General features: G+C 35.9%; 2 protein-coding genes across 2 annotated transcripts in view; one reads left to right on the top strand and one right to left on the bottom strand.

The window, feature by feature from the left end:
• Positions 1 to 491: 491 nt before the first annotated feature.
• Positions 492 to 2,751, top strand: LOC132144981 (transcription factor Sp8-like). Its single transcript, XM_059555620.1, has 2 exons — positions 492 to 632; positions 1,457 to 2,751. Exons 1-2 carry the CDS (start codon positions 612 to 614, stop codon positions 2,615 to 2,617), a joined length of 1,182 nt encoding a protein of 393 aa, XP_059411603.1. The 5' UTR covers positions 492 to 611; the 3' UTR covers positions 2,618 to 2,751.
• Positions 2,752 to 5,384: 2,633 nt separating this feature from the next.
• The window catches only part of LOC132144978 (integrin beta-8-like), a 29,801-nt gene continuing 18,719 nt past the window's right edge, over positions 5,385 to 16,466 (bottom strand). Inside the window, exons 10-15 of the mRNA XM_059555611.1 lie at positions 14,777 to 15,134; positions 14,325 to 14,547; positions 12,246 to 12,349; positions 12,063 to 12,173; positions 7,827 to 7,987; positions 5,385 to 7,029 (exon numbers count right to left, since the gene is read on the bottom strand). Of these exons, the coding sequence (XP_059411594.1) occupies positions 6,907 to 7,029; positions 7,827 to 7,987; positions 12,063 to 12,173; positions 12,246 to 12,349; positions 14,325 to 14,547; positions 14,777 to 15,134 (1,080 nt within the window). The 3' untranslated portion in view covers positions 5,385 to 6,906. The remainder of the gene's footprint in view (positions 7,030 to 7,826; positions 7,988 to 12,062; positions 12,174 to 12,245; positions 12,350 to 14,324; positions 14,548 to 14,776; positions 15,135 to 16,466) is intronic.

Consider the following 16,466-nt stretch of genomic DNA (forward strand, 5'->3'; position numbering starts at 1 on the left):
CCGGGTCTAATGATCCACACAAACAGGAGTAAATCAGATCAGAACCTGCCTGTGGATTACGCACACATGACTCTCTGCTGTGAATGAGATGAAAGAGGAAAGAGCTCGTGGATGAAGTTCATCTCGTCTTGTTTGTGAAGCTGCTGCTCCACCACGTGCAACACCCACCTCCACCCCCTCGAGTTTCCCGCCACGCCCACCGACCCAAAATTAAACAGAGTCCTGACGCATAAAAACACAGACCCTGAAGAATAAAAAAAATGAATCATGCACTGTTCAATATTTTATTCAGATATCATATTCAGATGTTTAAATTAAAAGTGGTTAAAATATTAGTTAACCTTACATGGGTTTCCCCAACAATTAAGAAAAGGGTCCTGGAAAGGTTCACTGGCCCTCCCGCTCCTCCCACTTGTAAACATATTTTACCCACGCAGCAACACGTCACCGAGAGCTCCGCCGAAGACGTCACAAGAGAACGCAGATCTGATTGGTCGCGCGGGCTCCGCCGGCTCTTCAAAGCCCGACCCAAGCGCATTTGTGCAGCGGTGGGCGGTGAAAGGCTCCAAAACTGGCGAGGGACTTATAAATGCAAAGACCTTTCACAGGTGATGGCAACTTCACTTCTTGGGGTGAGTATAGATACAGCTCTTTAGAACAATCTAATATTGCTTAAACTTTATTTACTTTATATTTTCTTTAGGCTTCAAGCGTGTTTGTGCGTAATCATGCGTAATGCTGAAATGCGCTCGAGGAGCAAATAGTAGGCTACAATCTTAAAAATAAGTGTTCTTTGAAAATATATGATTCTACAAAGAATCCTGTAATTATAAAATAATAATTACTGATGTTTCATTAGGTTATTGAGATCAGATCGGTGTTTTGGTTCCTGGGTTCTTTAAAAACACCAAAAACATGAGGTTTAATTAAATGAAATGGCATTCATTAGCTTCTTCAATAAAACGGCGAAACTAGTTTTGGTTCTATGTGGAAACTTTATTTTTATTAAAAGGACTGCTAATGGCAATACAGATTCTGAACAGTTTGCAAGAATATTAGTACAACGGATTGAGTTTAAACAAGTTCAACTCTTTGCTTTGTAGAAGAACGCTTAAATTGTCGCAAAGCAAATCAATTTAATGCAAAAGGTAATATATCAGTTCTTTATGATTATATTACTTCGATTGCATTGTTTCCGTGAACAAATCAATTGTCTAGGAAAAGGTTAAGGAAAATTTGCCAAACGGCCTGCGTTTAAAGTATTGCAACTCTTTATTTCACGTGTAAAATTGACCATATTTAGATATGCATGCGGCAAAGGGAAAAGTCCTTGATCTCCTATCAGCTTTATAAACAATGTGTTTGGGATTAATTATGACATTTTTTAAACTTCTTTTAAATATCGCTATAAATAAAAGCGCCTTGAGTGAAAATGTGAATGTTTTTATGGTCACAGGAGGAACCGAGGGTTGGATCCACTCCATTGGCCATGTTAGCAGCGACCTGTAACAAAATCGGGAGCTCGAGTCCCTCCTCGGACAGCGGCTCGTTTGGAAAAGGAGGTTTTCATCCGTGGAGACGCGCAGCGCCCAGCAGCTGTTCTCTCTCTCCGTTCGGCGCGCAGCGCAACGACTCGTTCAGCGCCAACAGCTCGTTCTCCTTAACGGGCAACAACGCCTCCACCAGCCCGTTTGGAAACGACTATCCCGTGTTTCAAACTTCAGTGGCCAACAGTTCTCCGGACGCGAGCGCGCAGTCGGTGTTCATCTCCAAAGTGGACACTCTGCAGGGGATTTACCCGAGGATGAGCGTCGCGCACCCGTATGAGACGTGGTTCAAATCCGCGCACGCTGGCATCTCCGCCGGGGACGTGAGTGCCGGTGGCGGCTCCTCCTGGTGGGATATGGGCACCGGTTGGATTGACGTTCAAAGCGCGAACGGCGCCGCGCTCCAGAGCTCTTTGCATTCACCCTTGGGTGGATACAACTCCGAGTATTCCTCCCTCACTCACACCGCGTTCAGCGCCAGTCCGTCTCCGCATCTCCTCACAGGAGGCCAGCACCTGATGGACGGATTCAAACCGGTTTTATCCGCCACGTACCCAGAAACCAGCCCAGGTCCTAACGGCGCAGTGCTAGCTGGGTCTCCGCGCTCATCAAGCCGGCGGTACTCCGGCAGAGCAACCTGCGACTGTCCGAACTGCCATGAGGCGGAGCGCCTGGGGCCCTCGGGGGCCAGTTTGCGCAGAAAGGGCCTCCACAGCTGCCACATCCCGGGCTGCGGAAAAGTATACGGAAAGACATCGCACCTCAAAGCGCATTTGCGTTGGCACACCGGCGAGAGGCCGTTCGTCTGTAACTGGCTGTTCTGCGGGAAGCGCTTCACCAGGTCCGACGAGCTCCAGCGGCATTTACGCACACACACCGGGGAAAAGAGATTCGCCTGTCCGGTGTGCAACAAGCGCTTCATGCGCAGCGACCATCTCAGTAAACACGTGAAGACGCACAGCGCCGGAGAGCCCGGCTCCAGCGGGGTCAAGAAGGGCAGCGACACCGACAGCGAACAGAGTGTACCGGGCAGCCCGGCCTGCCAGTCACCCGTCCAGAACCGCCTCTGAGAAGAGATATAGATAACACGTGTTGTTAAAGATAAAGGTTCCCCTAAATAGATTTTTATTCTCAAATTCCTTCGAAAACTGGTATTTTAAAGAACCCATAACACTGATCTGAAAACTTATAAAACATGCCTCCACTATAAAAATAATAATAATTAAATAAAAAAAAATACGACCCACCATTTTTTTAGAGTGCATAAACACACTTAATAAAATGAAACGTTCCAAATGGTGTTTTTCGCTGCGATGCGATAACCAGCATTTTTGGTTCTTCAAAAAACATTTCAGTGAAAAGTTCTAAAAAGCATTTTTTTCTTAACGTAAAGAACGTTTGGAAAATCTAAAAGTAGCCTATTTTTTCCCATAACAAACAACATTTTGCGTAACGGATGGTAAAGGTTCGTTTTGGAACCACTGATGCCAGTAAAGAACTTTTATTTTCAAGAGTGTGGCAACTCAAGAACTGAACTATACCCTACAAAAAAGTGTTTCTTGTCTTCAAAGAACCATGGATGTTCATTAAAGAAGCTTTGTTTTTAAGAGTGTGCACGTGTGAACACTGATCTCGGTGCGCAGTCAAATCACGCGAAGGAGCCTCAGTTTATCAGACGCCAGTTTTGATTATATTTGACTACTGATTTGAATATTTAGACTGAATTCTAGACTGATTTGAAATCAGCAGAAGGTCTCTCTCAGGTGTTCTTGGATATTTGAAATAGTCCTTTCTGGATGCAGTGATGAGATGACACAAACTGCAGAACTTCGATACTCGCGCTGCATCTACAGATTCTCCATTCACACATGTCTATCGAGGCACTTTATTAACTAATTAAGAAAATCAAGGGTTTTATTATTCAACAGCTGCACACATGTCTTATTATTCTGTACTTGTCAACTGAACTGGTTTAATTTGTGCTCCTTGATTTGGAAACGGAGAGTCTATTTTGGAGATGAAAAGTGTGTTTTTGTACATTAGTCGTGCAGTTGATGTCTATGACCGTGAATCTGAACTCTTCTCAATGCAAAGTGAAATTGTACATAGGATTGTCATGAAACTCTATTTATCATCGAGTTTTATTTGTGCTTTGAAGTCTATAGTCGCTATATTTATAATTTCAGGATCGAGTCGAGTCGATCAGGTATTGGTTTATCTTTTTTTTATTATTATTTAATTGAGCATGTGTGTTTGTATTTACTGACCGTTTACTTTAAGGTAATAAAGTCAAACATGACTTGGCTATTTGGACTGTTTTTGGGGGAAGTATGTGTAAAAATAATGATGGTTTACAACAAAAATTGTGTGTTTTAACGCTGTTGACGTGCACATATTATACAATACGCAAGGTTATGAAAGCCTGTATGAGATAATTAAAAACGTACGTCACATGCTGTGAAGAAGCAAAGCAAGGATGTTGATTGTTTTAAATTATTTAATAATTGAAAACAAACAGAAATAATTAGAAATGAACTTAGACATTCATGTAAGCGACTGAGCTGTTTTCTTTTTAACATAATTAAGTAAATAAATGTTTTAAAATAAATAAATATCATTATATATAATATAATAAAATTATTTATTTACAATTATGATCCACTTCTACCAAAGTTTTATTTCTTTAAAAATAATCTTGATCTAAAAGAGGCTGTGCATTTGGAAGTGACTTTACTTCAGAACATACTCACACTACAGTAGTCATTACTAACTTAAAATAAATTCCTAAAATAAGATTAAAGTTTCAGTTTCAAATCTCTCATCTCTGACATTTCATTTCATACAGCAGCGCTTTTATTAGTATTTGGCGCCTCTTCGTGGTCTCTGGCGGAATTGCAGCTCTAGTTTAATTAGTCTATTATTAATCCTCTGCTTTACTAGAATACAAATGAAACCTGTTAGGAATAATATTAGGAGACAGTATTTATCGTGTTCACCGCTTTTTTCAACGCGGACGCATATTCTGTGAATGTGCGAGACTTCCGATTCATATGCTAAATAGGCTAAATATCAAACAAAGTGTTGTAAAATTATCATACAAACCAATATGTTCATGATTACGACAGTAAATTAAAATAAAATTACAAGAAACACCTGTTGTGCCGCGCACATATAAGAAAAAAAAAAAATATGGCGCGCACGCTCTTACGTTTAAAGGTGGTATAAAAGAGTAGCAAAACTCGAGAGTATGTCGAATTAAATGTGGGAACGATATTTATACGTGTATGCTGAAAATTAAATGTAAATATTAGTAGTTATACAAACATTTAATGATCAAATTTTCACATTCAAATCCAAGCTCTGTTTTGCTAATCTTTCACCTTTCATGCTGATTTTAAAAACAATTAAAAAAGGTCAGTATTTTTAGACTAGGTACAATATGTCAAGATAAATCAATTGAATAGCATACCTTTTAAATAATTTGATATGCAATCCTACTTTTTATTTTATTTTTAAAAACTCACGATAATGAACCTGAATGATGACACCATGCACCTGAAGAACAGTGTTATGATTTCTATTTATTCATTTAGGTATTTCATTACACAGGCTACAAAGCATAATCAGAATGGCTGGTGTGACGTTTGCTTTACAAGAGTACATTCACATATCAGTCAGAAATGTGCGGGTACACATGCTAACAATATTGCTCTGTAGGCAACCAGGGGTGCGTTTCTCAAAAGCATAGTTGCTTACCTGTTAGCAACTTAATTGGTTGGCAATGGGAAATTGTATTGCAACCAACAAAGTTGCTAACTTATATGCTTTTGGGAAATGCACCACAGATCTGTTCACACTATACAAAAACAAAAATTCTAACAAAAGAGGGAGCAAAACAAATACTAAAAATAAATATGTTCTCCCAATGTAAACAGTGTGTTAAAACAGGATTTATTAGAGCCACAGGAATGCTATGGATACCTCAAGGGTTCGTACCATCACTGCGTTACAGGGCCGCTGTCCGGGACACAAGGGCCCTCAGTAGTACACGACAACAGATATAAATACCGACCAGCAGCTAAGCACAGATTTGAACATACAGTAAACTAGTGTAGGAAGAAACTTCCTCAAAACTCCAGTTGTATAAGGAAACAAATTGAGCTGAGAAAAGTGCTGGAAAATAACTTAGGCTACAGTTTTGAGATCTCTGCTTAAATATTAACACATTCAATAAACCCCAATGCCATGTTCACTACAGAATAAATAAATAAAATAAATCAGAACAAAAAACCCTGCTTAAGTTGTTAGAAATGGTTAAGCGTGTGTTGAACACTAGGTGGCGTACTAATCCCAGTCAGCACTACAGGGTTTCCTAAACACTATGTTCAGAAGTGAGTACTGCATACTATACAGGATCTGCTCGGCGCGCCATTTTTAATTTGAATATGCGAGACTTCCGGTATTAGTCGCGTCCAGTTATTTTAGCTGTATTATTGCTTATCATATTATTTTAATGTATTATCATAATCATAAACACTATTTTGTAGGCTAAAAGTTTTACTTTTACTGGACTGCACACATAAAATAGTTTATTTCCGTGTCGCAAAATAAGGTGCATACTGTGAACATTGCTATTAAAAAAAATAATATAATAATAATCTGCTCAAATTATCATTCCAGAATTTAAAGTAGCCTACTAAAATAAAAAAAATAAAAAATGTAAAAAGAAATTTAAAACATCACATTTATATTTAATATTTCTATTTAGCGTTCATCTATTCATATACAAACATAATAAAAGCACGTAAAATTACTCAATTGTAAACTGAAATGAAAATGATATAAATCTAAAAATTATTTAATTTAATTGATTACATGATTAATTGATAATATAGTTATTAAGTCCAAACAAAGCATCATTACTCTGGAAGTGTCAAGCCTGTTGCATTGGTCTGTGTATTTCCTGCATGCATCCTGCAGAAATAGTACGCGCGGTATGCAAGTACGCTAATCTGAACACAGCCAGAGTCTGTACCATATAGACGAATAAAATAAAACAAGTACAAATATCACAAACACACCTTCACATCCGCTCACAGACACAAGCGAACAGTAACTCAGCAGAAAACTGGCCTATTGAGGTGAACGCGTCATTAAGGGTTTACCGTACCATCTCTTTTTCTGTGTGGCTTCAGGACAAGAGATTTAATGCCATTCAACATCACAAATGAGAAACTGAATGAAAAACACAGTCAGAAAACCCACGCTGGATATTGCTCTCGTGAAGTAAGTGCTTAAAGAGAAAGATTGTTTTCATTCAGGTAGTGCTTTGGTTCTAGATGACCTTTGACCCTCGTCATCACTGCCAGGCGTCGCTCAGGGGCTTCTTGGGCATGTGTGAGTGCATCTCCACGGGGAGATTCGGCAGACTGTCCCGCCTGTACGTGATCGTCTTCTCGTTGGTTGTGGGGACGTATGAGTTCTGCATTCAGACAGGAAGAGAAATGCATCTTTTATCAAGCAAGCATTAAATTGAGAAAAATAATGTGTTAATTACATATAAATGCTATTTAATGATGCTGAAAATTAAATTTTAAATCACACAAATAAATTACATTTTAAAATATATTCACATAGAAAACAGTTATTTTAAATTGTAATAATATCTCAAAATTTTACAGATTTTTACTGTGTTTTTAATCAAATAAATGCAGTCTTGGTGAGCAGGCTTTTGTGCTCCACAGAAACTAAAACTAACACCAAAAGTTTAAGGAGTTTTGTGATATAATATTATATATATATATATATATATATAAATGTTTAGCTGGCAGTACAATATAACTAAACTTAATAGAAGTAAAATTTAAATATGTAAATTCAAGTGAAATAAATATAACAGAAAAAAGATATTACATAAAAAAAACATCAACTTACAAATTAGGGACGCTTTGTGGGCAGCACTAAATGAACAATTTTAATAAAACTAAAACTGAAATAAATATAACGCTAAATGGAATAAAATGGAAATAAAAAATACATTAATTGAAAATTTGAAATAGAGGGAATAAAATAAATAAAAATACTCAAATTATTTTGAATACAACTGGAAAAAAATATATTTTATACTGTACATATACTAAAATAACATTGATTTGGTCAATGACTAAAAAAAATGAATATAAGTATTATTCGTTTTTTTGGGGCGGGTGAACGTTTCTTTAAAATTGAACTCTGCTGTGGATGTCTCTTACTGAACACACACACATGAACTCACATTACCTTGCGGCTGTGGTCAAACTGTTGCTCAGGGTTGGACTGCCACGAGCAGTTTCCAGCTCTCAACAGCTGTCGGACGACGGCCAGCATGCCGATTCCCAGCGTGACGGTCAGAAGGAAGGTGCTGAGGAACGTCTTTAAGTACCGCCGACTCCAAACACACACTGTTACACAAAAGAGACCAGATTATAAACAACACCAACAACAGCCAAAGTCCACACATGACTGCACTGTGCTCATCTCTGATCCCACAGGAGGACATCCTGCTCAGAAGTTGCCCTTCAAACAAAGAATCATTTCTCGTAAAATTTTAGTGTTTAGTCAACAGCAGACATACAGTTAGAGTAAGATAAATAAATGTGGAGCAGATCTGATGAGAAATGCTTCAGTTGCCGAATAGAAATATAATAGAATATAACAGAACTAGAAATGTTAGATAAACTTGAATGTAAAACTTGAATGAAAATTAGAAATATTTAGCTGGCAATACTAAAGTACTAAAATTAATAAAACTAAATTAATGCTGAATAGAATAGAATAGAAATGTTAAATAAACTCGAACATAAAACTTCACTGAAAACTATAAATATTTAGCTGGCAAAATTAAACTACTAAAGTTAATAAAACTAAATTAAAGCTGAATGGAATAGAATAGAATAGCATTGTTAGATAAACTCGAACTTCAAATACAACTTCACTGAAAATTATAAATATTTTGCTGGCAATACTAAAGCAATAAAATATAATATAATAATATATAATAATATATAATAAAATATAACAAAACTATATTAAAGTTGAATAGAAAAGAATAGGATAGGACAGAATAGAATAGATTAGAATAGAGTAGAATAGCAATGTTATAAACTTTAACTTATAAAACTTAAATGAAAATTATAAATATTTTACTGGCAATACTAAACTACTAAAATTAACAAAACTAAATTAAAGCTGAATATAATAGAATAGGACAGAATAGAACAGAATAGAATAGAATGTTAGATAAACCTCACTGAAAATGATACATATTTTGTTGGGAGTACTGAAGTACTAAAATTAATAAAACTAAGTTAAAGCAGAATAGAATAGAATAGAATAGAATAGAATAGAATAGCAATGTAAGATCAACTTAAACTTATACAACTTCATTAAAAATTATAAATATTGCTGGCAATACCAAAGTATAAAAAATTATAAAACTAAATAAAAATGAAATAGAATAGAATAGTAATTTATAAAGCTGAATAGACTAGACTAGAATAGAATAGAACAGAATAGCAATGTTAGATGAACTCAAACTTCAAATACAACTTCACTGAAAATTATAAATATTTTGCTGGCAATACTAAAGCACTAAAATTAACAAAACTCAATTAAAGCTGAATAGAAAAGGATAGGATAAGAATAGCAATTAATAAAGCTGAATAGACTAGACTAGACTACACTAAAATAGAATAGAATAGAATTGCAATGTTAGATATTGAACTTACAGAACTTCACAAAAAATTATAAATATTGCTGGCCATGCTAAAGTATAAAGATTTATAAAACTAAATTAAAAGGAAATAGAATAGAATGGAAAAGAATAGAATAGCAATTTATAAAGCCGAATAGACTAGACTAGAATAGCAATGTTAGATCTTGAACTTATATAACTTCACTGAAAATTATAAATATTTTGCTGGCAATACTGAAGTACTAAAATGAATAAAACAATTAAAGCTAAATAAAATAGAATAAAATCTTAGATTAGAAAGGTTTCACTTACAGTAATAAATTATTAAATAAAACTAAAACTGAAAAAGTTAAATTACAGATAAATAGAAATATAAAAAAATAATATTGAAAATGATAAGAAAAGACAAAAACGAAATACTAACTAAATATTTATATCTATACAGACAAAATGCCTAAAACATTAATAAAATTTAAATGAAAAGAGAAATGTAAAAATATGATCTAATTTAAAATATTAACAAAAATATAATTGTCACATCAAAACAATCCATACTATTAAAGCTCATTAAAGCAGGATGGATTCTTATTGGCTCTCAGTGTTTTTAATTCTCTTTCAGCCGAAAAGAAAAAGAAACACTCTGAAAAGATTCCAACGATAACGATATTCCTCTGTATTGTTATTGTTTATAGTTGGACGTGGACGTATATACATGGACGCTTCTAAAAGGTTAAATGGTCCTGAAAAAAAACAACAACAGTCATACTTGTAGTTTTAGTGACAAAAATGAGCGTATCGGAAATGAATAGGAAGCCAATTTAATCTAGTGGAAGCATTTGGTACTGCACCCAAACAAAATCTTACTGAAAACTGAACCTCAACCTCAAATTGGGTTTGACTTTCATGCCGTTTCAGAGTAAAACATGATTTGGAGAATATATAGTTCATATAAACCTTGAAAATAGTAGCCAAGTGCCTTCTTTAAAAAGAGACCAAACTTAAATCAGTGCATTCAAGATTTAAGTCAGAAATGTAATTTACTATGCTCAAAAAGTGGCTAACATAGTTAAGCTAAAATATTGTACATTTAAGTAAATATGGGTTATTTTTGACCGCCACACAAGCAGCACCTGAAGTTATAATGATCATCTCCGGTTTGAACGAGGCTTAATAAAGCAGTAGACTCTCCGTTTCATCACATTACTGTCGCATCAAAGCAACAGAGATACTGTGGAGATCTCAATAGTGTTGTTTTGGTCTCCTGCACATTCTCTCTTATAAAGCCACTCTTCTGAATGGCGTTTGGGACACACCCCACGCCCCCTCAGTGCTGCACTGAAACAGCACTGTGTGTGTGTGTGTGTGTGTGCTGCTTCCAGATCACCATGGAAACCTGCTAAATGTCTGCTCTGTGTCCTCTGATTGGATCAGAGCCACTGAGAACAGGAGGACTGGATGTGTGTAGTTCAGCTGCTGCTGATGTCGTAACAGCACACAACAGAAACATCTGGCCGCTGTTTAGCTTAAGAATTAATTATTGGATGCTTTTGTCCTAAAGAAACCCTTTCCCTGAACCTCTGTATCTGCCTGACACAACTGGACCAGCACAGTGAAGATTTTGAAAGAAATGCATTTTTTAAATGCATTAAAAATGCATCTGCTTAATATATCAGAAGTTCTTTCTAGACATCAATGAGGACGCCTTTTGGCAAGAAATCAGCATGAAGAAGAGTAAATCTCCTGAATGTTGCCACTACAAAAATGTAAATAAAAATTAATACATAAAATACAAAATTAATACAAATTTAAAAAAATAAATAAATAAACAAAGGAAAACCGCTTACAATTCACCACAAATTAAATAAATGAATGATTAAATAAATAAAGGTAAATTAATAAATAGTTATATAAAATAATAAATAAAAATAAATTTACTTTTGACTTTTGAAAATTCACAAAAAAACTAATAACTAATTTAATAATTAATAAATGATAATATACTAATTAAATAAACAAACCATAAACAAATAAATAATGAAAAATAAGTAAATAGCTTTTATTCATCATAAAATAAAATAAATCAATACATTAATAAATTAAATATAAATAAATCAAAATACAAAATAAATAAGTAAAACATAAAAATATAAAGAAATACAATATAAAATACCAAATAAACAAAAATTTTTCATAATTTACATTAATTTACAAAATAGCCTACAATTCACTTTGATTTACTACAAAATAAAATAAATAAAATATAAATGAAAATAAAATAAATGTAAATAAAATAAAATAAAAATAAACCTTAAAAACAATGAAATAATCAATTAACTACAATTAGGCAAAAAATTCAAAAATTCCCCAAAAAAATTAAAATAAATAAATTGCACTACTGTAATGCAAAAATTCACTTTTAACATTATGTAATGTTGACTGACTGTAAAATATTTATATATTAACATAAAACTGTAAAGTATGTATACGTCATGGGATAGCAGTCATTGTTGAACTGCATTTGATTGAATTTAAATAAAATGTAAATACCAAAAAAAAAAAAAATGTATTACGGGAATAAGGATCAAATGAGAAAATCAACTCCTAACTTAAACATCAGGACTCGACACATTACAGCAATGAGAATTTGCTGGGAAAATGTGCTGAAAATAAAAATAGGCTTCATTCACTGCGAGTGAAACATGATTTCTAATTTGTCAGCGCTGTGGAACAGAGAAGGGAAAAGCGGAGGAGGAGCAGATGCAGAGAAGGATTCATTTCCTCACCAGGATGTCGACTGATGTGCAGCTGAGGCCGATCCGAAGCCAAGTCCACGAGGAATCGGTGCTGACACTTCTCACTGCTGGGATACAGGCAGTGTTTCCCCCGCAGCAGATCTGAACAACAGCACAGTTCATTCAGACGCACTGCAGTCTCCTGTGTTTCTCTCTGTGTTTGTGCTGTAGTACCTGAGACGTCGTCCACATACTGCACCGCTGGAACGCAGCTGTGATTACAGAGCTGCAGAGCGTCTGATCCCAGGCCCTTAGACAGGTGACACCTCACACAGCTCCTGAGGATTACCATTATTAGGACAGAACACTTTTAGGATGCAAATAACACAGATTGAACACTTAGCCAAGCTGCAAGTTGTTGCAGAAAAGTGGAGTAGATCATATACATTTATAAAATTATTATTTCATATTTAAAGTTTTCTAACATTTCTAACATATTGTTTGCATTTTTTGAATAACCTTAAATTAATAAATAATAAATTAAGAATTATAATTAATTATATAAATCAGGGTAATTTGCTAAAACTAAAAAGTTAAACCAATAAAACATTTATTTTTACCTTGAATTAAAATAAACGATGACTAAAATGAAATAAATAAATAAATAAATAAATAAATAAATGTTTATTTCAGCTAGTTGCCGAAGCAAAATTTCTTATTTTAATTTAGTCTAGCCAGATGTAATAAGATGCGCTAAAAATTAATAAGAACTATACAGACATACATGCATAATTATTTGTTTATGCATATATATATATATATATATATATATATATATATATATATATATATATATAGTTTATAGTGTATTATAATTTTATTATAATATTGTGTATTATTTTTTTATTATAATATATTATAATAATATAGTGTATTATAATTTACATTTTTTATTCATGATGTAGTCTTAATCCATATGATGCATGTGCTAAGTGAGCGATCATGCATCCCTAACAATTTTCACGTGACCGACACTTTAGATTATGTTGTGAATTTAGGCAATGTTCAGAACGGCTTATTCTATTTCTATGACATTTGCCAATGTTTGGCATAAAGCCAGAGCACAATGCATTGAATACAGCATCCCACAATGCAGTGTGATCGATATGACCTTCAATTTCCAGTCGGATGAACGAGCTGGGAACATTATCAATGGCTCATTATTTCATTTCAGTACAAACAGTGGAGACATTTAACATGCATTATAAAGAATACTTGGATTTTAATACAGTATTACTGTGCAGTATGCAGTACGCTGGTATTCTATTCAGAAGATTTTCTAAATGGGTGATCATGCTAAACTTTAAGTATGCAAAAATATTTCAGAATTGAAATAACACATGCGAGGTGATAAGGTTGTGTAGCATACTACTTCATTGTTGAATACTGCAAACTATTTTACTTGCAACTCTTAAAAGTAGTATACATTAAATGCTGTGCATACTGTAGTACACTAGCATTCTTCAAGTACACCAAATGCAAAATCATTTTGAAACTGGAATTACACATGCAAAATGATTAGTTTTTTGAGCAACATTGCTGCTGAACACTGCACACTATTTCACATTAAAAATAGCATACAGCATGTACTGTGCAGTATGCAGTACACTTGTTTTCCATTAAGAACAAAACCTAAAGTGCCAGTCCAACAAAATTCAGCATGAAAAATTATTTTATACAAAAATATGGGCAACAGGATATGATGTCATATTCCCTGTCTGTTTTTAATAAATATAAAAATTATTATTAAATTAATTTAAAATAAAATAAAACTTTAACAAATGTAATTATGATTGATATAATTAATTATAATTATTTATTTCTTTATTATTAATTGAATACAGTGTAATAACAATGAAATATGCATCGCAAGTAACCCTACAAATGTAGTTAATTATTACCTATATATATGAATAATTACTCTGTAACAAGGACAATTTTAAATAAAGTGTAACCATTAATTGTGTAACCAATATCTCTGATCTACTCCATTTTTAGGACGATTACATCCTCTATTGGTCAAACGTGTTTTTCTTTCTAAATTCGCAGATCCGAGTTTAACTCTGGTATGCAGCTGAAGACAAAACATTTTCTCTTGCATTCCTGCATTCACATGCGCATGAGTGAAAGTGAATAGAGGGCAAAGTCTAGTGTGAAGCCCCTTTAGAAAGGTATGCAAACTCTCTTGCAGCTTCAGTGCGTGTTTAATTGTGTGATTGACAGCTGTATTAGCCAATCCGTGCGAGCGGTTACCAGTGTGATTGACAGGAGCTGTAGCAGATGGGGCATTTCTCACAGAAGGCTCCAGATCGCCGAGCGTCGTCACACACACACTTGCCGCACACACACTTTCCCCAGCTGCTGCAAATCAAGCCGTCGTCCGACACGCAGCTCTCGGTGGAGACGGGACAGTCGCAGGACTCGCCCGTCCAGTCAGAGAGACACACACATTCACCCGAAACACACCGGCCGTGTCCTGAAACGTCGAAAAGGAAACTATTTATATGACGTATATACGTATGCAATGTATGGATAATGGATACGTTTCTGAGCCTTGATAATGTAAGGCTGTCTACGTAGAGTCAGAAAGCTCTCGGATTTCATCAAAAAGATTTGTGTTCTGAAGATGAACAGAGTTCTTACAAGTTTGTAATGTAATGACCGAATATTCATTTTTGGGTGAACTAACCCTTTAAACCGCTCACCTCCACACACCCGGCCCTTCACATACGGACAGGAGAAGTCGTCCATCTCACAGAACTTGCCGTAGATGTATCCCAGTCTGCTGGAGTCACACACACACGTCCCACACTTACAGAGCCCTCGTCCGCTGCAGACGGCTGCCCCCCGGTGCGCTCTACAGGAGCTGGTGTCCGCGGGACAGTCCGAGGACGAGGGGTCATCACGACAGAGGCCCGTCTGAGCACAGCCGCAGACACAGCTCTGACGGATCCGGACGCTCACCGACTCGTTAAACCCCACGGGCCTGACGGACATCACAACGTCCTGATCGCCGCCGTCCTCCGGACACCCGATCATTCCTACAGTCACCTTGAAGAAAACCTTGAGACGAGACAAACACAGAGCAAACCCCACTGACCACAGTTCAGATCTCATTCTGACCTACACTCTTACAAATAATGGGGCAATTTGTAAGATATTTGCAGTAAAATATTCAAAAACCACTAGGCTAGTGTTAGCTGATTACTAACAATATCTCTAATGTTTTCAACTACTTGTAAATCATGAGAAAATTCCCATTTTAAACAGTGACACGGGGCAGTGCAGTCACCTGTCACTGACGTTAGTTATTCTTCTTCTTAGTTTTATGGCAGATTGCAACCATGACTTATCAGGTGCATACCGCCACCTACTGTATCGGACATAGAAACCACATGACGACAGTGTTGTGGACAAATGCGGAAGTAGCTTCGCGACAAACTTCAACTAGAAAGAGATGCCGATTTCGCTTGTGTATTGCTCAACATGTGAGTTGTTTTGATTTGTATCTTTACAGAAAACGTATGCTATTATAACGATCAACAAGATTAGTATTATGGGGCATACACACCAAACGCGGGGCATCGCGTCTCTAGACCCGTGCGAGGACGCGTCTGATCCATCGTCTGATCGCGTCTGATCGCGAAACCGCTACGAATTTCCGAACTGATTCAAATGATTCGCGATCCCCAAACTGACTCAAATGATTCGCGAACCCACTTTGAACTCCCAAACTGACTCAAATGATTCGCGCACCGGCTCCGAACTCTCGAACTGATTCAAATGATCCGCGAAGCCACTCCGAATTCCCGAACTGATTCAAATGATTTGCGATCCCAAAACTGACTCAAATGATCCGAAATGGCTCAGATGATTCGCGATCCCACTCGGAACTCCCAAACTGGTTCAAATGATTCACGCTCCATACTCCGAACTCCCAAAATGACTCAAATGATTTGCAAACCTGCTTTGAACTCCCAAACGGACTCAAATGAATCACGCTCTGAACTCCCGAACTGACTCAAATGATTCACAATCTGAAGTTCCCATCCAAATCAAATGACACAGCCAGCGCTACTATTGACTCTAATTTCATAACATTTACTGTAATTAAGGTACAAAAATTATGTTGTTGAAAAATAAAATATCAATATTTCCATTCCGAACTGCTTTCCACGTCGAAACATCCACGAACATAACCAGCTGAGCAGATCACTCTCTCACTATTTGATTGCTCTAGTCTTTATCCACTCATCATCATCATCCACCAATCAGAACACACGAGAACTCTTTGACCACAGCTGCTGTGCTTCAAAAGCTCTTGCAGCAGCTCAACACTGGTTTTCTCTGAGGTGGTCGGATCACATCAGATTGTGCTTAATCTTGCAGATCATG

This window comes from Carassius carassius, chromosome 8 (assembly GCF_963082965.1).
Source record: "Carassius carassius chromosome 8, fCarCar2.1, whole genome shotgun sequence".
Classification (NCBI taxonomy): domain Eukaryota; kingdom Metazoa; phylum Chordata; class Actinopteri; order Cypriniformes; family Cyprinidae; genus Carassius; species Carassius carassius.